Source organism: Trichinella spiralis (genome assembly GCF_000181795.1).
Source record: "Trichinella spiralis strain ISS 195 chromosome Unknown Scfld9, whole genome shotgun sequence".
In the NCBI taxonomy this organism is placed as follows: domain Eukaryota; kingdom Metazoa; phylum Nematoda; class Enoplea; order Trichinellida; family Trichinellidae; genus Trichinella; species Trichinella spiralis.
This window is the reverse complement of record NW_003526948.1, coordinates 4,984,855-5,006,378: the sequence shown is the minus strand read 5'-3', so window position 1 is coordinate 5,006,378 and position 21,524 is coordinate 4,984,855. Positions and strand designations below refer to the sequence as shown.

The following is a 21,524-nucleotide window of genomic DNA, read 5'->3' as shown; positions in this document are numbered from 1 at the left end:
CAGTCGTGACAGTGAAGCAAAGAAACACACCGTTACTGATAACACATATGGGTTTCAGCAAAAATTAATTAGCTATTGGGTAAACAAATCTCACGTAGCAATGTTCCATCTAGCTTAACGTATCTTTATTTTTTCATCTCATCGAGCAAATATTACTTGAAATTTTGAATTAAACGGCTATAAATATTAAATAAACGGCTAGCACAAACATTAAAATAAATAGGTGTATTGTATTGATGTACTGATGATCTAAACAAATTGCTAATTAGCTGTTAAAGACGCCTAGTTTTCATTAAGTTTCAAAGAAATACATGTACTGCATCTGTTTTCACAAAGCTTCATAATCAAATATTTGTGTTCATTTATCTTTTAAAGTAATAATTATTAATATAGAGAACACCAAGTGACCTGAATAAAGGTCCTTTCATCGTTGGGGTGCAACTTCTAATTGTGCTGCTTAAAATTATCAAAAATCACTTTAAAGATAAAAAAGTAAAAGCACAAAAATCCAAAACATGCTTCATGGATGGACATTTAGATTAAACGTGAAACTACCAAATGTTCAGTCACTTCGCGCCACTAGAATACAGTTACTTCAAATGTCACTAAAGGAAAGCACGTTATCTGACGTCAATATGATAAATAAGGACTAGCATAGGCTTCTGACTTGGTTTGAAGAAGGGTGTTTGGAATATTTGAAAAACAACCCTCACGTAAAATTATTCCATTTAGCATAACTGAACCCAAAAAATGTAAATGAAATGAAAATCAATACCAAAGATTAAAATATTCTCCACGTGTTTCTTTTACAATACATTAGTCTCAGTACAGAGAATTTTATGTGAAATACATAAACAAATGCTAGTAAACTTGAAGGTTCAATACTTTATTAACATCATACTTATTTTTCTAGCTTTACGCTATTTTTTATTGAAAATATTAAACAGATTCAGTTATATTTTCAGGCAATTGTAACATATCTCGCAACAACGCAACAAACCTAAATGGACGTTTTCCTGTCGCTGATGTCCAGCTATTCATCGTGCTGATAGCAAGCTACTTTAAAGGAATAAAAATAAAATAAATAAATTCTGCTTCATTCTGCATTGCAGAGAAAACGCTAAACAGCGCGGTCATTGCACATCAGCAAGTTGCGTTTACTACAAACGAACAATGAACTCAACTACAACGCGAATAGCATTGCGAAATAAATTTGCATAACGTTCACTTCTACTGTTAACGTAGAGCAACGTCAATTAGTTAACTTTAAGTTTTAGTACTGAAATTCATGAAAAATTAATAAAATTAAATGAATTAGCAATGTATGAATTATTAAACATATGAAGATTGAAATGTTCAATTCAATCATAGAACAAAAAGGTGCAAAAGCAACTGTAATTCAGAATAGATTCATATTTCGCATAGTAAATAACTGTTGCTTTGCTCTTAGGACAAAAGTTTTGAAAAGGCGGTGTCAAACTTTATTTTTAAGTATTTAGTATGAAATTTTTTGTTATACCGGAATGCTTGAAAAGTACAGTTTGCATCAATGAATGTTGAATAAAATGCTCGATTATTTATTACTTCGTCACTTCCACGTAACTCAATGGTAGAAGAGAGTAAGCGAATGCTCAAAACGGTATCGCTATCACGGGAACTGCATTATTTTCATCAATTATGGAATATCTCATTTATTTCTCGTATTTTGATAAATATACACAAATAAGTTTCTACATAATAGCGTTTCAGTTTCTTAACTTTTTGATTTGAAATTTACAGAATATCCAGCAATTTAATTATAGCACTGTAGTGCTTCCACGGATAACACTACATTTATGGGAAGATTATTATACACGTTTGATAAATAGTGCCCCCTTTGCATTATGCAATGATAATGCTGTGAATTTTGCCAAAATGCATAATCACCATTTTTCTTCAAATATAGTGTTAACTGTAGCTTTGAAAATTATAACCAGTTTTCCTGGAATATTAAATATTTAAGTCAGTTGCCTTCATTCCATGCTTGTTACAAAACGAAAACTACGCAGCACGTTGAAATGCTAAGTTGGACATAAGTTGCTAATAAGCGCTTTAATCATTGCAAGTGCTGGAACCATCAGAATAGAATTGCATCAGTCAATTAACTTCTTAACCTTATACATAATAAAGGAATCTGACAAAATAAATGTAAATAAAAGTGCTGTAATTTCTGAGATAGATATTCAGAATCCAGGATTGCTTTCAAAGAACATTTTAATATTGCTGCACGCAGCGAAACACGAAAGCAAAAATGAATAAACAGTATAGAGTGAAATCATACAGCGAGTAATGAGAAATGACTACTGCTGAACGAATGCATAAAAACGTTATATATATCATGCGATGTCTTCGCCCGGAGGAAAATTTTCAACAGTCTTAACTCAGACGTCTGAGCAAACAACACTGGTTAATCTAGCAAAGCTGCTAATGCAAGCAACGCTCGTTGATTATTCATCCCTATGTTCAGCCGTAAGTTACCCTTCTTTCAATCAAAACAGATATGCTCAAAGCAATTAAGTAAATGTCCCAAGTGAGAATGAAAAAGTAATGATTAATAATTTTGAAGAATTAAATAAAATAACGGTGAAGACATCTGTATTTTAATGATGCATGAAAAGAATTATGCTGGAAATTTTAATTAACAGCCGCTCAAAGGCATTAACGTTGAACGCAACACACTGTAACTTAATTGCCGAGTGCTACAGAGGCGATGGTAAGCAACGTTAATTAAGCCAAGAAGCGTTCGCCCCTGATGATTAATATGCAATGTAGATGACTTCAAATGGGATTGTAGATGCGTTTGCAAGCAAGCAAAATTGATTTATGCAAACTTTCATTTCATCCTTTTGTACTAGCAATTTAGGAGTACATTTATTTTTGCATTCTCATAACAGGTGTCATTATAAGGTTTTTGAATGAAATCCATTTGTTAATATTACCTGATTTTCCCTTTTCTACAGTACAATTAATGTTCTTAAGCAAGCATTGCTTTTGTGAACTGTCAAACGCATTTTCAGTTGTTCATTCAGTGATCTCTCTGTCACTGCGAAACACTCTCGCTGTGCACACATCTCCATTTCTTATTATCATTTCCAATTGTATTGGAATTGATGTCAACGCGGTCGTTGCGGATGGAAACGACTTTTGAAATGTACATTGTTAAAATTTCACTGAAATTTGGATAATTCAGCGACAGATGAAACGTGGACAGCACGCAACCGGCGAAACGAAATACAATAGGAAAGGAATGGCTTTTAGTGAGAAAATAGTTTCATAAAGAGACAAGATATGCTTTGCAATTTGTGGCATATTTTTGTGCGCCTTTAAATAGTTTTGCCGCATAAGCAACATTTTGGGTATTGCTTTTAATTTTTTTGGTATTTTGGGTATTTCAGCAGCATCCGATATTTGATCAAACTGGAATTTGATTATTAGATTTTCGTTTCGCCATCTTTTTCTACCGGTTACATTCGTCGACACTGTTTATCATACATGTTATGGAGCAGTGTCAGCGGTGAGTACAGTAACGACAGCCAAACGTGAGAAAAACGAACTTCGAAGAAAAAAAATTACAAGCGAATTCACTACAAAAGCATTGAACACGGCAGTCACTTGCCAAACAGATTCCCAGATGAACTGTCCCATTCAACGTTGCGAATTTTGTTAAAACAATACCGCTGCAAATTAATGACTTTTCAATGTGAAATAAAATGAAAACCTTCCCCCATCGCGATTTCAATTGCTGCACTTGCAAATTCAATTTCAAAATATCAGAAACACATATTAACCATTGTCGAACAAACAAAGGAAAATGTCAAATTTATTAAAACACTAATTCTAAAATGGAATTTCAAAAAGTAAAATACCAGACTGGTCCAAAACGATGCACGGATTACAATGATATGGTCAATTTCTTTTCACAGTATAATTTGTCACCACTGGTGAAGGAATAATTTAAAACAATTTCAATACTAGAAAGTAAAAAATTGAAAAAGTTGTAAAATGCAAGTACAGTACTGCCTTTGCAAGCGAGTGCTATTCGAAACAATTTCACAGATCAATTTCAGAATTAATAACTGAAATACAAGACTATAACCGAATTGCTGAAATTTATAAGTGTTTCGAGAAAAAAACATTTTTGGTCGCTAAAATGAAAAGAGAAAAAACATTCCATTAATGGTAATACATCTTCAGGTATTCATTTCTACTGTAGTTCCATTGTTCCACTGCCAAAGCAGGTATAAAATTGGATAGTCGTATGTGTGTAAAAATGAAAACATAAAATGTTCACAAAAAGCCTATGATGCCCAATAAAAAGCAGCATCGCATCATCAAAAGAGAATTGAAGAAAAGAATACAAAGAAATAAAATAAACTTAAATAAAATCACGCAACAAGCCCTGGTGGAGGACTTACGAAGTCGTGTGAAGCATACTTTGCAGGATATGATTCGGGATGCGGAAAGTTTGATCGTTGCATATGATCACGTCGTATTCGGATTTATAACGCTGCTTCAGCTTTTCACACTAGAATTGAAAAGCAATAAAAAAACAACAACAACGCTTCTTCGCTTGAAAACAGTGTCCAAAGAAAAAAGCAAAATGTCTTTACATTTTCGTTCAAAAAACCAACTTTCAAAATACACCTTTCCGTTACAACACCAACATCCATGTGAACGTCGCCAAGGCTATCGCCAATAAGCAGCACGCAGTCTCGATTGTGAATTTTTTCATAAAAGCATTTCCCTTCGTCAACAATGACCGATGCATTTTTGTTGAAAGTGTGTATCATTGGTTCTTTGAAGCCGCATACAATGCCCTGCAAGCAACGGAGCAGTGAAAATTGAGTAAAAGTGATCATTTGCAAGGCCAGCTTTATCGTTCGTTTCAAAATGTATATATAAATATATACTTCGTCGTTCAGTTCAAAAAAGTTGCTAATTAAATGAACATTCTCTGGAACACCTTTCAAATGTCGCTTCAAAACGTAAGTAATCACGTCACCAATGCCGGCAGAGAAAATTATGAACGGAATTCTGTTCCTCTGCAAGATGTCGAAAAACACAGAAACTTCCCTTCTAGAAACAGACTTCCTTTTGGAAGAAGTTATTAAAAAATTCACAAGCAACGTACAAACCTGAGTATTAACTTTGATTTCGCAGTGAAAGCTTCCAAACAGCTGGCCTTGATTTTCGACTTCACAATCAGGTCGTGACAGCTTTTCCACCTGAAAATCAACGCTTTTTTCAACGTCTACAAAAGCAAAACCGAAAAACAATATTCAAATGTTACATTAAATTCATATTTTACAAATCAAAACGTTAATTTATACATTAAAATTACAAATCAAAACTTTTCCACCATTGACACTTTTGAAGATGATTTTCAATATTCCATTAACTGATAATTCTTTCCATCGAAATAATTATACTGAGAAAGAAAAAGAAAAAAAAACAATACATCCTACCAATGTTCCATAGATGGAATTTTATCTTCGTCGCTCATGTGAGGATCAAATTCAACTGGATAATATTTTTCTCGCAAACTGTTAAACTAAACTTCTAATTATTTACTTGGAAAACAAACTACCACAAACAAGAAAGTACCTGCGCAAAAATTTCCTTATCTGTCTGAAATATGCTGTGCTCGACAACGTCATGTGTTGACCAAGCCAAATCACCATTTTTCAGTTGATATTTTGAGAGAGTTTTGTCAAAATCAGAAACAACCTAAACACAAAAAGTGAATAATTTGTAATAATGATAATAATTATCTCAATAAAATAAACTTGAAAATGATACCTGTAGTTTGTCCGGAAATGCGCGCTTCAACGTTATCCATTTTTGGCAAAACAGAGTTGGATCAGGAATTATCACTGAACTGTTCTTGGTCAACGAATCGCACAAACTTTTCGCAACAGACGTTATCGACAAATATCCAGACATTTCAGCAAAACTGACTGATGTATACCTAAACATAAACAATGCATATAAACAAATTATTCCCATAAAAGAATATGACAACGTTGAAATATATCATTTACACATCAAAGAATTACTTCAGTAATATTGAATAATATGATAAAGAACAAAACCTAACATGGAAAATGATAAAATAAAAATAATAAAATAAAATTCAAACTGGTCTTACAAATCTTTCACCACTAGAACCGACGATCTACCCAAAAGTAAATTCATCGAATACAGTATTACAGTATTACAAGATAATAAAGCATTAACAATTTCCTACGGTATTGCTGTAATAAGAAGTCAAGATTATCCCTCAAAATGAACGACATTTAAATTAAAATAAAACGCAAAATCTTAAATTTAATATTCAAATCACTCGAACTTAATAATAAATAATAATGGAAGACAGAAAACCATGCATTTCTGATAAAAAAATTTCTTCTTCCCTCTTCTATGATATTCTGCTGAGTTGTTGAGTGAAAAATGAGTTGTTAAATTTCAAGTTTATTTAAAAAGTTTCTATGTGAACTTTCCAAAATTTCAAATATCAATTTAATCATTTATTCTGCCTAAAACAGAGAATCGGTGCATGAAAATGTTCGCGCTATGTTCTGGTTCGATTGGTGAAAACTGAAAAATCAGGACGAATTATCATAAAACCAAGAAGAACATTGTGCCAAAAATGTCCAACGCATGGACAGTGCATATCCATAGCCAGAAGTGCCTGCAAACTTTTTATTATACTTCAAAGAACACTGCACACTGTTGATGTGCCTAAATGGGCGCGCAACTACCAAAAACACACAACACAACTGGACGCATTTTCAAAATCACATATATACGGCGGAGATACCGTACCGAATGCTCAACGTCACAAAATGCAAACAAAATAAAATATTCCACAACAGAAACGCTCTTGTCAAATGTTATTCTTTCTTTGCCTGGTCTTTCGCCTTAGGGTCAACTGTCTTCTGATTCTTATCACGAATTTTTATCAACGGCCACAGGTAATGCACGCTGGGATTTATTTCAAAACCAACCTGCAAACAAACAACCAAATATATGATTGACAATGCAATATTTACTGCCGAAATTGCCTCTCCATCCTATTTCCGTTTAAAAAAATGTAAAAATGAACATACTGTAGAAACTATAGAAAACATCCAATGCTTGTTGTACAAAAGAATGCTTACCGGTAGAAATCGGTCCTTTGCATTGCACATCAAATTCGCTAATACACGATTCTTGTTTGCTAACGTTTCCAATCTCGCAAACTGAAATTATTCATATGCAAAAAATACACAATATACGAAATACAAATTGATTAAAAATTTTCATTTACAAATGTAACCGAAAAATATTTATTTCAAATTTCACTTAACAATCAATGAAATTAAAACTTGATTAAATTGAGCATAAGTTACAAATAAATAATATTATAATCCAAATCAAAACAAATAATATGATAAATAGTAAAAGAAAAACATAAAGTGAAAATTTTGTTTCTTTTTTCAGAAAATAACTTCAATGTGTGCTTATTTGAAAGATTGAACAAGCAAGCACAAATAGCATTACCTCATTTGACTTGAATGGAATATCCGGTGATTCAAACGGTTTGCAGCACGACTGAAGCGCAGCAATGTCCTCCGCAGTTGATCTTTTATGCCTGTTACCAAAAGCAATTAACTGTCCATTAAAAATAACTGTCAATTAAAATAATAAATATTATGTACAAGCACTGATACGTGTACTCTTTCAAGCCAAACGACAAATAATCGTTAAGTATAACTATTTCGGGAAATTTTCGCTTAAAATGAATTTCCAAATCATCAGGTTTCTTGAAGTAGTAAGGCAACTTGATTTCAGTCATACTATTCATGTATGCAGTGAACTACAGAACAGAAAGAATAAAAAAAATAAAAATTGATAACCTTTTTCAATACTAGGCAATAAATAAATTATTATACAGACCAGAAAGTATACATCCACAATTTCTGCTGAGATCAGTTCTTCATAATAAAGCCACGGGAAATAGAAAGGAGTAGTATGTTCTTCTGTAAAAGACAAAAAAAACAATCATCATAAAATAAATAAATAAATAATATATACCTGATTTAAAATTGGTTTCAACTGTGCAATGCTGAACGTGTCGTAGAATTTCCAATTTTCGATTGATCACCTTCTTGTGAAGAAATTCAAAGACAAACAACAGATCGTAAGGTTCGTAGAGTTTCAATGCCAAAGCGTTGAGAGAAATTTCACGAACAATGTCCAACATTATGTGCTCGAAAAATGCTGAAAATTGCCCGTAATTTTCCAAATTGGTTTCATTTTTAGTCAGAATATTATCCAAATTTTTTGCCTGAACAAAAAGATTAAACCATCACATCATCAAAAAACCTAATTCAAATATTATGATAAAATTGTTTACGCTGTTCATCAAATTTCTGAATGTGATCAACGATTTTCTAAGATGATAAATTCTGCGTGAATCATTGTATCCATAAGCTCGATACAACTCAGGAAATGCCGCAGCTGATTTATTGAGAATGTCGCGAAATGGACCATAATTAGCCGATCTGTTTATGCGTTCCGACCTAGAATAGCACGCACATAAAACTGCTGCTGCAAAAATGTGCAAAAGCATGCTTTTCCCTTTCTTTTATAAAATCAACACAACTGAACATTGGAAAAGAAATGATTTATCGAATTTTTCCATACTGTACAAATTAAATGTACTTACAATTTCAGCATTGTTGCAGGTCCCAAAAAGTCGCACATTGATGTGAGAATTTGAAAATCAAATGCACTTCTTTCATAATTGCCAGGATTGAACATAATCTTCAAAAATAAAGCCAACTGATTAAACGACATCCGTCCGCATTTCATTTCCACATTACTTACTTGCATCAGTGATCTGACTAATGGATCCGCTTCTCCTCTGCAAGAATGAATAAACGCAGTCTAGAAGAAAATGTACAAAACTACAATTCATTGAAAAAAGGAATGTTTCAAAAATAAATACTAAATTTTCAAAAAGACTAGCTTTCTTTTTCTCTTGAAAATCCATCATCAAATCGATTCTTATCAGCAACAATTTCATATAATTTACACTAGCATGCATGGTGACAAAACAAGTGCGACTCTTCTCCATATAATTCGCATACGCCGAATTCGGTGCCATAAATGGCAAATTAGGGATATAATCTGAAAAAAGGAATTATACAATTTCTTTACAAAAAGTTACAATTCCATCAGAATTCTGCCTTTGTCTGTGTATCCGTCTGCCTGACTAGCATTCGTTTCTATGCGTTTAAGCAGCCGATGGCATATGTAATTCGAATGTCTTACGTTCATGTTGCTTTTTGAAAGCATTTCATCAAACAACTGAAACAGGTTGTTAAAATAAATAAATAAATAAATAAACTGTAAAATACCTCATCCACGTTTTCGCATTTCGTGTTACTGCAATGGTGCAATACGTAGTAGAACTGCAACAGAAAAGAAATGCGCGATCGAATTTCAGATAATTGGTTTGACTAAATATTAGAAATTCGAAAAAAATGACCAGAATATGAGAACAAAGCAAAATTTCTCTTACGGCGAGTTCTGCGGCAGGCGACGGATGCTGTTTTGAATCTGACTAAAATTTTATCATAAAACAAACATTCTCTCAACAAATATAACATAATGTTAATAAAATAACAATTATACACTTAAACAATTAAACAATAATAATAATGTTAATAATTGCCTAGTATTACTGCAATATGCAATTTTTTCTCAAATATCAAGTCGAAATGTTTGCGTGCAACAAGTTACTTAATGTTTACATGTACCACCAAGCAACATTTCACAATAACGCATTGAAAAAACAAACAACATTTACCAAAGCAGCAAAAAATATTGTAATAATCATAATAAATATTAATTAATACCTGCGCTTGGTTGTAGGCTTGTGTATCAGCTTGGCAGGCTTGGCAAATGACATCTGCAGCACTAACATGAGCTGCCAAGTGAAGATTTCCAGTAATAATGTCAGATGGTAATGGCAAGTAATGAAAGTCTTGCTAAAATTGATAATTTACTGCAAACTTATACAGACAAAATGATAAAAGGAAAACTACAAACGGCAACCATCATTCATTACAATACATAAAAATGAATACATATTGATTAAAATAAATAAAAAATCCATTAATGTTTCAAAAATTGAATCTGCTGCAACCTGCAATCGTAATTATAAAAATACTACCTCATCACAAACTCCTCCTCTGCGTAGAATGGAAATGATGAGCGAAATGCACTTAAGAGCCAGATTACAATATGCTGATAAATACGTATACTCAATATTGCCTGGATGATGCAAGTACAAATTTCTGAAAATGCCATCCATAACATGGTAATTTATCATCCACGAAACCTGAACAAAACCAAACGCATAAGCGATTACGCATAAAGAAATAAAAATACATACCATGGTAACAAAAATTGCATCAAACACTTTAATCAATTCTTCATGCGGCATATCTTTCAGCAAAACTTGACCTTTCTGAAATTAAATTTTTTTAATACAAATTTTTCGATAATATAAATTTGAACTTGATAATTGCATACGGTACATCGTAACAAAAATAAAATATCAATTTTTAAACACAAAATATGACCTAGCAGATTCTTGATCCACAGCACTTCAATTATTAATATTCTTCAGATATTAAACGAATAAGACAAAACCCACAGATAATAAATTATAACTAATTACAAACCTTCACAGCAAGCTTATAATACCACGATAATATTGGATCTATTTCTTCATATGAATAAAGTTTACCATTGTTTATATCTAACACTGATACAGTTTTGGACAAAAGAAATCTAAAAAGAAAACATTAAGTAAGTCATTAAACAGAAAAGAATTATAATAATATGATTAAATATTAATACTCAGATGGCATTACGATTTCGCCAACCGCTAGACCTAAAAATAGAAATAGAACCGGGTTTTAAGTGTAAAGTAACAGTTACGTTCGGCTTCTCCTTTGAACCACTCGTGTATATCTATCCAGCTGTCATTAGACAAACTCAAATATTCATGGCAGTCCGAGCTGGTAGGTAAGTAATCGCTAGTTAACAGAAATTGACTCATTATCGACGGCACGATGGTCTCTTTCCAACAATTTCAAACTAAAAATAACAGTTCGAATAATATGCTCCCTGCAAAATTTATTTCAAATTGGTAAAATATTTACTTCTAGGAACATCTTTAAAGAAAACACCATACTAAAAAAATGTATTTTAGCAAATTCAAACTTACAAAAATATTTAGAAAAACTGAAGGCAACATCCTCAATTTAAAAATCCTATAATAAATGTATACATATATAAGAATTTACAAATTACTGAAAAAAAACATGGTTGCGTATTACGTAAATTGATTTCAAAGATGAAGTGAAAGAAATAAAACAAATTTCATCTAATAAATATATAAGTCCCATTTCATCTTAATTACACTTCAACTAGATCATCATTGTGGATCAACTACATCATGGGATGCGTAGAACTCAACATAGTACTTACAGTATATCATTATAATAAACAAGTACATATGCACAATTGTTTTGATTTCAAATCGATGGTTTTTATTTGTAAAAAAATACATATTGTAAAAATATAATAATAAAATAAAATTTATTTTTCGAAAAAATATCATGCTATGAAACAAAAAATAACAATTAAAACACTTTGTAAAAATTAGCCATGATATTGTTGATAGGCAGTCTTTTAGCAACAGATTATAACACGTTTGAACGTAATCAAAAATGTTTATTGTCTTTCTTGATTTTTTAAATGCAAATGCGCCATTTTACAATTTTCTGCGTAGCTGCTCATTCGTTCATCACTTTTACATATTATGAATTTTCACCTTAAAACTTATGGATGAATTCTACATTAATTTTACTCTGAAACTAATGAATGAAATGTGTGAACATTGTATTCATTGAAAAAAACGTGAATAAAGTAAAAGATGAAACTTACTTATTAATTATGGGCCCATAATTTCCAGAGTCTCACAATGGAATTATTACAGACAATTTGCATTTACACAGTTGTGTAAGTTTTCAGAAAACTGATACTTAGACAGATCACCGCAAGATATGTCGCAATAAGTAGAAATCAAAGCCAAGACAGCGAAGAACAGAGTAGGATTGATGTTGTTGACTTTGCATTTAGCAGAAAAGCAAAGCAAGCATGACAAAGCACAAATGGCATGCAGAAATAGAAACGAAATTAAGTCAACAGCTAATAACAAAGCAGAAATAGTCTAGTACAGATTTCTCCTCAAAAAACTCCGCCTACTTTTTCTCATCTAAATTTCATTCGTTGATGCTCTGATACGCCCAGCAAAATTTCATTGGTTGTCAGTTTGGTGGGATTAGGTTGCAAAGAGAAGGGAGTGCTTAACTCCAAATTGCCTAAGCGAACAGGGCACATCGGGGACAATCCATTTGATGGGAGGATTTAAATGCTAAAAAAATCAGTATTTTCCATATAAAATGAGTAAGAGCGAAAACAAATGCAATTTAGATGCGTGCATCAGAGCAGCAACCAATGAAATTTACTGTGAAAAAGTAGGCGGAGTTTGTCAGGAAAATTAGGTCAACCCCTGTAGCATTTTGCCCTAAAGATTATTACTCAAATGTGTCCTTACTTCTACAAAATTTCGTCACTTTCCCAATCGCTTGAGCCAGCGCATAACGAAGTTTTACTGCACTGAAATATATAAAAAAACTATTTCCGGACTGCCATGACAGAACGACTGAACAGACTTGCAAGAATGTACATTCAATCTGATTTTTCCATTGATATTGACCGCGTAATAGACAAGTTCAGTCTCAAACGGAATTGAAACGTGCCGTTCGTTTGAAATCCAATTAAAATTATTTATTTGCATGTTTTCGAAAATACCTGCTTGACATTCCACTTTTTTTTGAATAAAAAAATTGCACTATTTTGTTTCTCGTCAGACTGATATGTATAATATATAAATAATACATGACCATGATAAATCCTCTGGATACTATATGCGCTCCTCCCTACAAATTAGACTTATCAACGCCCTTGATTATATGCATATATTATTGCAGAATGCAGAATATTTAAAATACTTTTGACACAAGGATTTCTAATAGTTCATTTCAAATTCATAAGAAAAATTTCCATCCTATTCTGATTGGCCTTGGAATTTTATAAGGTCTTTGATATTGATTTCGTGAATCTCAAAATTAAAAAATTTACGTGAAATATTTCAACTAATGCACCTATAATTTTAAGACATATGTTTACATATTATATATCATACAGTACATCGCTACTGTACCTATGTATGGCGCAGTATATATCAATTGAAGAACAGACTTTTTTATTTTAAAATAAAATAATCAAGCAATGGAAATGGGGTTGAATTGAAAGGGTAAGTTGACAATTGTTGTACATAAGTGAAATTTGTGATTAATATATCGACACGTCGGTAAAAATCTGATGACTTTTAAAGAAATCAAATATTGAAAACAAAACAGTTTATAAATAAACGGTCGTTTAGTTTAATTTCTAGTTGTTCACACTACTGCAAAATCAGTGGCATACATGATAGCCGTCTGTTGGTCAGCTTTCTTTTGGAAGCATGCGCAATAAAACACTGATCAGAATTACCGCAGGTGAAAAGCAGACAACAAAAGCGGCTCCATCATTGTTTTCAACATGCATCATGACAGTAAGGAATGCTGGCAGGAAGATGAGCTGCTTCATATAGCATTTTCGAAAATGACAGTGCTTACAAGTGTTTTTTAACAAACAATTTTTTATGCCTAAAAAGTAGTATTGTCTGGTAAATACTGCATATTTAAATAACAATAATTTACAGAAAATTATTTTCGGCTAACACTGTTGTTTCATCAAGAAACAAATAGAACATTACTAATCAGATGAGTGCATATTTTAAAAAAAGAATAACAAGAAGAACAATGCCGTTTTAAAAGAAAAAACACGCCATAGACGATTATAGTAAAATGAGCGAATACTGTGTGCACGTTATTTTTAATAAATAGAAAATAAAGTTTCAGAGTACTTTAAATTTCTTATGAGAAAATAATCATAGTATTAATAATAATAATAATAATAATCCATGACATGGCATCTGTTAACAATCTGAACTCAAGGCTTCCAGATTCACTGCTACTCAACAATCTCAGACAAATTGGCAAAACATCATCATCAATCATATGTATTGTCAAGAAAGATTAGAGCAGCGTTTCTCAACATTTTTATCTGCTGAATGTTACTTTTTTGTTTCGCGCAACCCCTGCATAATTTTTCAAATGTCTTTTTCTTTTTCAACACCTTTTTTTCAGAGAGTTTGCACTTGTGACAACACTTCGCGAAAGCCCTGGACACCGCTAACGCAACCCCATTTGAAAAACGCTGGATTAGAGTATCAATTGCTATTGATCGATCACTTTCCATGAAAAAAAATCGACACTGGTTCAGAATTCGCTATTGTTTCTGAATACGTTTTCTGAAAGTAGTCACAAGCAGCAAATTTCAGTTGGAAATGACTGTTCTCAAATTGGCAACTTTTCAGGGTGAATTGGTAAACGTGAAAGGAATTTGTTTAGTGAATGTGCAATATGGAAATATCCATCGCACAGTGACTCTTATTGTCATGAAGGAACACCGTCTAAATCTACTCAGACTTAACCGGTTTGAACCTCTTGGCATAAATATAAGTGGTATACATCATTTGATACCAAATTCTCTACCAATGTCAGAAGTGTTATAAAAATGCTGATCTGCATTCACAGAGAAATTGAATAAGTACACTGGAAAATCAGTCACATTAAAGTTCGATCCAAACGACACCCCTATTTGCATAAAGGCACGAAAGGTTCCCCATGCAATGAAAGAAAAAACTGATACAGAACTGGATAAGCTAATTGAGCAAGGAATTCTAGAACCAGTGAATCATCCAATTTGGTCATCTTTAATTTCTACACCAGTAAATCCTGACGGAAGAGTATGCATATGAGGAGATGACAAATACACCGTAAATAATGCTTAAGAAAGCATGCATACTTGCGCACTTTTCGAGCCAAACGCTTACAATTTGGCATCAGCGCTGCTCCTGAAATTTTTCAAAATATCATTGACAAAACTGTTGCTAGCATTCAAGCCGTATTTTGATGGAAACCTTATTGCAGGGAGTGATGAGGAAGAGCTAGCATGTCGTTTGGAAACCACTCTCCACCGCTTTTCACAGGCTAGACAATGAACGTTAGGGGGAAAGAATGTTATATATTGCAATGTTATGTGATCAAAAATATATTCAAAAGGCCATTCAGGAACTTAATCTATATAAATGCGCGGCCAACGGAGAATATATGAAACATCTCAGATCTCAGAGGTATTAAACTGGCAGTGTAAACACGTAAACACTGCACTGCTGTGGTCTGACATGACTCTGAAAACACGTAGCTAACAAAACGTACGGCACGCTTCACCAATACATAAGCATAAATTTATGAGTCGTCAATATGTACAGTAATAAGTAACCAGGTAAAACTAGCTGCACTTGATAACTGATAATATAAGAAGCTAAATAAACCCTATGCTATTTTGCGGCATTAAATTTCTAATTCCGACAGCATACTACCACATTACATTACAATGCAGTATAATAAAAGCACAATAGATCAAGAAATATACACAACTTCTCAAATATTACCATAAAAAAATAAACCAAAGAAAACAGAAAAGTAAAGTATTGAAACGTAAGAAACCTAATAAAAGGAAATTAAAAGGATATTTCACAACTTTATTTTACAAAAATTTTATGCATTAGTAATTAATTACAATTAAAAGATTTTTAATGCAACTAAATTCAAGACATGAAAACTATTCAAAAAAGAAAAGAAAGAAAATAATGAAAATTCAATTCCATACAGAAACCAATCTCATTTTCAAGTACTAAATTTTTCATTTCCGCATGATATGTTCGCTTTGTTCGAATACAACAACAGAAATTAAAACATTTTCTAAATTTGAATAAAACCATAAATAAAGATTTCAACTATAATTTCATTAAAATAATTTTAATTTAAGAAATCAGAAAACCTCAAAGTAAATTGTACTTTAAAATCATTAACCTTGTCACGGTATACTTTCACTCCAGTGGTATTATAGTATTCATTACAATGTCCGAATTTCAGCTGTTTCGCTTCACAGAAAACGGAATATCGCTAATGATGGGTGAAAAAGACACCCTGAAAATGACAACGGAAACGATCGATGGTAAAAAAAGTAAGCATTATTAAACATGATTCGTTTGGTGTTCACGTTTAAAATAAGCAAGTTTGCGTTCAAAACTAATATTCATGTACTGAAACTGATGATCTGTTACACTAGCATGTTGAATATTTCCAACACATACACGATCATGAAACCCTATTTAAGAATTAAGTAATAGCATTCACTTGATAGAATATTTCTGATTTTCTTCATCTAATGAATTCAGTAAATAATGATTATTTACGTATAATAAAATAAATCTACATAATAATATTCAGAGGTGGTAATAAAATTGGAAATGGTTGCAGAAGATATGATGCATAAAACAAAACAAATTAACCTGAATTTCAGTAGTAAGTATTTCGAGTACCCACATTATTTTCACAACTTTAATATTATTTATTGTTAGGCGAGGTGAAAATGAAGTTGATATGCCATGAAGAAGGGCTCTCGCTCCGCACGTTTATCAGAACAGAGGAAGAATCAGAAGGTACTTTTTATTTCAGAAATAAGCAAAACCAGCTTCATTTATAGTTGAACACTGAAATTTAGATAGTGAAGTCCGTAACTGAGACTGGTATAAATGACAATGGACAAGAAGAAACATCTGTGGATCAAAAATATATGTCCAATAACTTCACTTTCTTTGAAAATAAAATGAGGTCACTACATTGATTTCAATCACCAAAATGTAACGCCTTCTTTTATCTTTTCATTCATGTCATCATCCTTATCATGAAGGAGAAGAACTTCAAGGTTATAATTCCAAACTAACTTACTTATATGCAAAAAGTTTAATTTTTATCAATTATATATTTCAATATTTTTTCTATGTTAACCCTGCCCCCGTGTCTCTATTCCCACAACACATGCCTTCCAAAACAACGCCCAATGGCTTGCGTCAATCTTAGAATTCAGTTGCACATAAACAATTCCCTTGTATCTTCAAAATCATATACCGTGTCCTAAATAAGCTGATTTCCTTACAAATCAAGATGAATGTCACAATACGCATCTCGCAACAAATTCAATATAGTTGCATCGAATCGGTACTATATCTACTTAAGAATTGAAGCAAAACAAAACTGGTTATGCTAATATAGAGAAGCGAAATGTCAACTTAAAAAAATTTTTCTATGTACACAATCACGAAATGCAATATGCAAGCGAACGCTTTAGCAGTACAACTAAATGTGAAGCGAATGTGAACTAGCGTATCTCTTAATTGCAAAAGTATCGAGAACTTATAGAAACACGCAATGAATTGAGCGCCAAGCATTCAGCATAGGTTCAGTTTCCTGTTTTCCTACGTGGTATTTAAACCCTTCATCATTTACATCAAAAATGTGATAATAATTGATTTGTAAACTGCATTAAAGAACAGTATTTATAGGTTTCAATATTATGTAAAAAGTATTGACATTTTGCACGTTTTTAAGTAATTTGAAATGTAACAGATTATTTAACTGTATTTTACAGTAATACTTGATTAGGCGTTAATTTAATTTACAAATTATTCTCTAATCACCAATGTTTTAATAAACTGACTAAATTGATCACATCCGTTGATCCTAAAATTAAATAATGTGATTTGTTAAAAACAACCATAACTGTTAAAATTTGTCATTAATTAAAACCTTGACGAATGAATTTCTAGAATTTATTTTTATCACCAAATCTACTTTTCCAAGTGAATATTCAAAAAATAGTAACCATTTTGAAAAATCTAGAAAGCATCCTTAAAAATTTGGTCATTTTAAAGAAACCAGTCCTGCTTACAGTACCACTGCCATGATATCACTGCATACTGTATGATGGTGTATTTCAAATTGAACTCCGTTTCAGCAGAAAATACATGTATATTTTAATGTTTTTCAGAAAGAAATCTTTCTTTAGCGTGAGCAAAAAACGGGGTAGACCCCGAGTATACATCAAAGACATGCCGCTTCACACTTTGATTGGTTGTAAATTTTTCGTAGAACTCTGATTGGTTTTAAATTTTATTGGTTTACACGGCGGCTAAATTTCATTAGTTGTTGTTGCGATGAATTTTACTCGCTGTTGGGAATCTAAATTTTACTGGTTGTCATTTTCATGCATTCTATTTGTCAAATTTTGGTTTCTTTTTAATGGTCACTTTTTTATTCTAAGCTTTACTGTTTATCTTCTACATGTATATTAGTAGTAGCTAAATTATACGTTTAAAAGCTGACTAGCAATTTAAAATTATAAGTTTATTAACAAATTTGCTTGTGGTTTCATTTTTGTGTATAATTAATTATATTCATAGAACTGCTGATCAAATCTAAGAAATTCGCTTTACTTTAATTTAAACTGACTTGGTTTATTGCGTGTATACTATTGAGCATTTCAAAGACCTTGTTCAAAAGTTTGCTTTCTATTAATTTGTTTCTTAATTTGATGAAGTTAAATATAAGTTTAAATTAAAGTATAAATTGAATTTAGAAGTTATGGATGCTATTAGTAAGAAAGATCACGTGTATTCACCATTTCACTGAATTTCATTAAACAATTAATTGTAATTAATTTTACCACATAAATATCATAAAATTGTAAAGCTTTGAATATCAGAAAACTGACCATTAAAATGAAATCAAAATTTGACAAATAGCACGCATCACAAAACATTTTCCCGCGTGTAATTTTATCCAGTGCGCTGTGGTAAAAATATGATTACTTTTTAAAGTAAACAAACACTTTTGAAAGAGTACAATCTTTTCTAAGTGTGAAGAATTTACATTTTTAACTGCATATTTTTTCATTATAATAATTAGTGTTAGAAGATTGTCGAAGATGAATAACTGAAAATGAATAATAACAACTGTGAACAAAGACAGAGGTTCGTTAAGTGCACTTTAACTTTTCTGTACTTATTTTAATTTCGATTCTGCCCACAAAGTGCATTCAATGTTAAATTGAAATGTAAATGGATGTGTGGTTTTTTGAAAATAATTCCTCGATTACATGCATAGTATTAATAATGGCCATTGAAACTGCAAAGATATGATTTTGAAAAAAAGAATAAATTGTTTATGTACCAAAATCAATCTACATTCTACGTAAAATAAATTTTCAGTTATATTGCACATTTTATTTAATATGGAAAATAACGAACCGTACTAGATAAATTCCACAACCTCGGAAAAACAAAAGAGATAATAGACAAGTTCAGTTTCGCGTCAATTCAAATTTGCGCATACGGATAAATGCTGCTGAAATAGAAGATGCGAAAACTGATCCTTCGTTGGAATTTTGGTATTCTCATGCTTTGGAAATTAACTGAAAGTCTAAATGCTACAACGTTTCTTCATTTAATTTTTTTGTAAATATTTGATTTCATAATCTAAGATATTTATTTATCTAAAATATTCATTAAAATCTGTCTAATAGCTTTATTATTGTTACAGCGGCATGAAAAATTTTCACAATTATATTTTAATCAGCTAAATGACGGTGTTCGATAAACTGACTAAACGAACGTCTTTATCACCAGGCCCCACAATTCTTCACAATTGAACAAATATTTTCTTGCTATTCTATTCGCATTGAAAAAGAAAATGGTGGTTTGGAAGAAGATTGCAACAATTGAAAATCTGCTCTGATAATAAGAAAGTGCTAAAAGTTCATAGAGAAAATATCTGAAACTGTTGGTTCACGTTTCCAAGAAAATTGAATCTCTTCCACTGAAAATAGAAACAGATTTACACTGGAATCGAGTGTCCCAATGTTCCACTGTTGCCAAGGTTAAATGTCAACGAATCGCAGTATAAACTCGTGCCGTAGCCACCAACGTCCAGTTGGTTGCAGAGACGGTGAAATCATTTACCAATGACACTTGACCGTCGGAAGTGAGTTCACTGAACCGATCCAATCTTCCAGAATATACAAGCCGTTCAATCAGTCAGCTATCAATTCATTCATCTCTCACTGGACAGCTGTTTTCAGATAAATGTACATGTCAACACTTGGACAATAAGGGTCAAAACGACGAATCAACTACTTGCACATTGTACGAAAACAATCCATTTCACAAAAACCTCTGACTTTTTTCTCCATGCTTGTTGCAATGGTGCAGCTATATTGAAATTCACTTCAACAATTTTGATGTTTCAAATTTTCCACAAAACTTGGGAAAACAGCAACGAAATATTAACATGCACACATAGCACAATGCAATAAACAGCTTCTCATCAATTGCTTATTCGACCTCGAATAATGCGCCAAAATCAATTTCTTTCAAAGTAGAATCCAACAAAATGAATAATGATGCTTTGTTGAAATTACAAAAAAAAGAAACAAAATTAATGCAACAGTCTCCATTCTGAGAACACAAGTGAAAACCCCACAACTAAACTTAGCACATATTTCGCTGATTTTTTTTGTATAATTGTAATTTTTCAATACATAATTGCAACTGTGTGTGTTTGTGATTATTTTTTTCAAGGACATACAATATGCATAAGAGCTTTGAAATTCTTGTAAATAAAAAACTCTCACACAAAAAGTGAACAAAATAATCAACCTACTGCACAAAGAACTTTCACTGATCAAATAGGCAGGCAGCAGCTGGCCATGAAAATATGCGAAAATTAATGTTTCAAAAGTCTTAATAGCAATTGTAGTATAGGAAGCTTTTAAATTAGAAAAAATTAAACTGAATTATAAACTGCTTTTCAAGTAATCTCACGGAAAAAGAACTCAAAAGCAACAATCATGGACAGTGCCAAACGCGCAAAATAAATGCGGTGAACCAGTGAAGCGCATTATAATAGCAAAATTGTTGCCACCTTATCTGCATTTGAAAAATAAAAACTAGATCACCTTCTTCTTCACAGCTATTAGATAATTTTCAGAACTGAATGAATGAATTATAAAAAATGACTCACAAACTGTACGTACTGCTCATAATGATGACATTAATACCTTTTAACGGAAACGCGGTTTTCAAAAGACAAGGCAAAAAGTTTGTCGAAACATTGAAACAAGAAGCTACTTTATAATAAAGCACGTCCAACTGAATGATGCTTACATATAAAGAATGTAAAAATATCCTAATCGTTTCAATGAAAGACACAAATAAATAACGTAGAAAAAATCTTTTCAAATGAGTCAGATGTGAAGCTCAAATCCAAACAAACAAGCAGTAGACGATG

General features: G+C 31.9%; 5 protein-coding genes across 5 annotated transcripts; 2 read left to right on the top strand and 3 right to left on the bottom strand.

Moving 5' to 3' along the window:
• Positions 1-939: 939 nt before the first annotated feature.
• Positions 940-1,882, bottom strand: Tsp_12067 (conserved hypothetical protein). The gene is made up of 4 exons (XM_003372054.1): positions 1,806-1,882; positions 1,520-1,657; positions 1,434-1,479; positions 940-1,056 (listed from the first exon to the last, which is right to left on the bottom strand). Exons 1-4 carry the CDS (start codon positions 1,880-1,882, stop codon positions 940-942), a joined length of 378 nt encoding a protein of 125 aa, XP_003372102.1.
• Positions 1,883-3,079: 1,197 nt separating this feature from the next.
• Positions 3,080-5,982, bottom strand: Tsp_12066 (hydrolase, HAD superfamily). The gene is made up of 7 exons (XM_003372053.1): positions 5,839-5,982; positions 5,644-5,766; positions 5,175-5,264; positions 4,671-5,081; positions 4,455-4,564; positions 3,594-3,716; positions 3,080-3,209 (listed from the first exon to the last, which is right to left on the bottom strand). Exons 1-7 carry the CDS (start codon positions 5,980-5,982, stop codon positions 3,080-3,082), a joined length of 1,131 nt encoding a protein of 376 aa, XP_003372101.1.
• Positions 5,983-6,932: 950 nt separating this feature from the next.
• On the bottom strand, positions 6,933-10,534 carry Tsp_12065 (protein MAK10). Its single transcript, XM_003372052.1, has 9 exons — positions 10,484-10,534; positions 10,262-10,429; positions 10,011-10,076; positions 9,444-9,649; positions 8,750-8,947; positions 8,407-8,603; positions 8,186-8,301; positions 7,200-7,280; positions 6,933-7,046 (listed from the first exon to the last, which is right to left on the bottom strand). Exons 1-9 carry the CDS (start codon positions 10,532-10,534, stop codon positions 6,933-6,935), a joined length of 1,197 nt encoding a protein of 398 aa, XP_003372100.1.
• A 1,548-nt stretch (positions 10,535-12,082) lies between these two features.
• Tsp_12064 (golgi reassembly-stacking protein 2) lies at positions 12,083-12,532 on the top strand. The gene is made up of 2 exons (XM_003372051.1): positions 12,083-12,120; positions 12,433-12,532. Exons 1-2 carry the CDS (start codon positions 12,083-12,085, stop codon positions 12,530-12,532), a joined length of 138 nt encoding a protein of 45 aa, XP_003372099.1.
• Positions 12,533-13,690: 1,158 nt separating this feature from the next.
• Tsp_12063 (conserved hypothetical protein) lies at positions 13,691-16,884 on the top strand. Its single transcript, XM_003372050.1, has 6 exons — positions 13,691-13,780; positions 14,648-14,795; positions 14,868-15,079; positions 16,272-16,362; positions 16,629-16,703; positions 16,760-16,884. Exons 1-6 carry the CDS (start codon positions 13,691-13,693, stop codon positions 16,882-16,884), a joined length of 741 nt encoding a protein of 246 aa, XP_003372098.1.
• The last annotated feature ends 4,640 nt before the right edge of the window (positions 16,885-21,524 follow it).

Coding starts and splice junctions, on each gene's coding strand:
- Tsp_12067 (XM_003372054.1), bottom strand. CDS start 1,882: ATGCAAAGGGGGCACTATTTATCAAACGTGTATAATAATCTTCCCATA. Junction 1,658..1,805: donor TTATCCGTGGAAGCACTACA/GTGCTATAATTA, acceptor AAAATAATGCAG/TTCCCGTGATAGCGATACCG. Junction 1,057..1,433: donor GTCCTAAGAGCAAAGCAACA/GTTATTTACTAT, acceptor CCTTTAAAGTAG/CTTGCTATCAGCACGATGAA.
- Tsp_12066 (XM_003372053.1), bottom strand. CDS start 5,982: ATGTCTGGATATTTGTCGATAACGTCTGTTGCGAAAAGTTTGTGCGAT. Junction 5,767..5,838: donor CATTTCCGGACAAACTACAG/GTATCATTTTCA, acceptor TTTTGTGTTTAG/GTTGTTTCTGATTTTGACAA. Junction 3,210..3,593: donor TGTAATTTTTTTTCTTCGAA/GTTCGTTTTTCT, acceptor TCCAAATTTCAG/TGAAATTTTAACAATGTACA.
- Tsp_12065 (XM_003372052.1), bottom strand. CDS start 10,534: ATGCCGCATGAAGAATTGATTAAAGTGTTTGATGCAATTTTTGTTACC. Junction 9,650..10,010: donor ATCTTCACTTGGCAGCTCAT/GTTAGTGCTGCA, acceptor ATAAAATTTTAG/TCAGATTCAAAACAGCATCC. Junction 8,302..8,406: donor TATCATAATATTTGAATTAG/GTTTTTTGATGA, acceptor GGCAATTTTCAG/CATTTTTCGAGCACATAATG.
- Tsp_12064 (XM_003372051.1), top strand. CDS start 12,083: ATGGAATTATTACAGACAATTTGCATTTACACAGTTGT. Junction 12,121..12,432: donor ATTTGCATTTACACAGTTGT/GTAAGTTTTCAG, acceptor ATTGGTTGTCAG/TTTGGTGGGATTAGGTTGCA.
- Tsp_12063 (XM_003372050.1), top strand. CDS start 13,691: ATGCGCAATAAAACACTGATCAGAATTACCGCAGGTGAAAAGCAGACA. Junction 13,781..14,647: donor TTTCAACATGCATCATGACA/GTAAGGAATGCT, acceptor GCAACTTTTCAG/GGTGAATTGGTAAACGTGAA. Junction 16,704..16,759: donor AATTAACCTGAATTTCAGTA/GTAAGTATTTCG, acceptor ATTTATTGTTAG/GCGAGGTGAAAATGAAGTTG.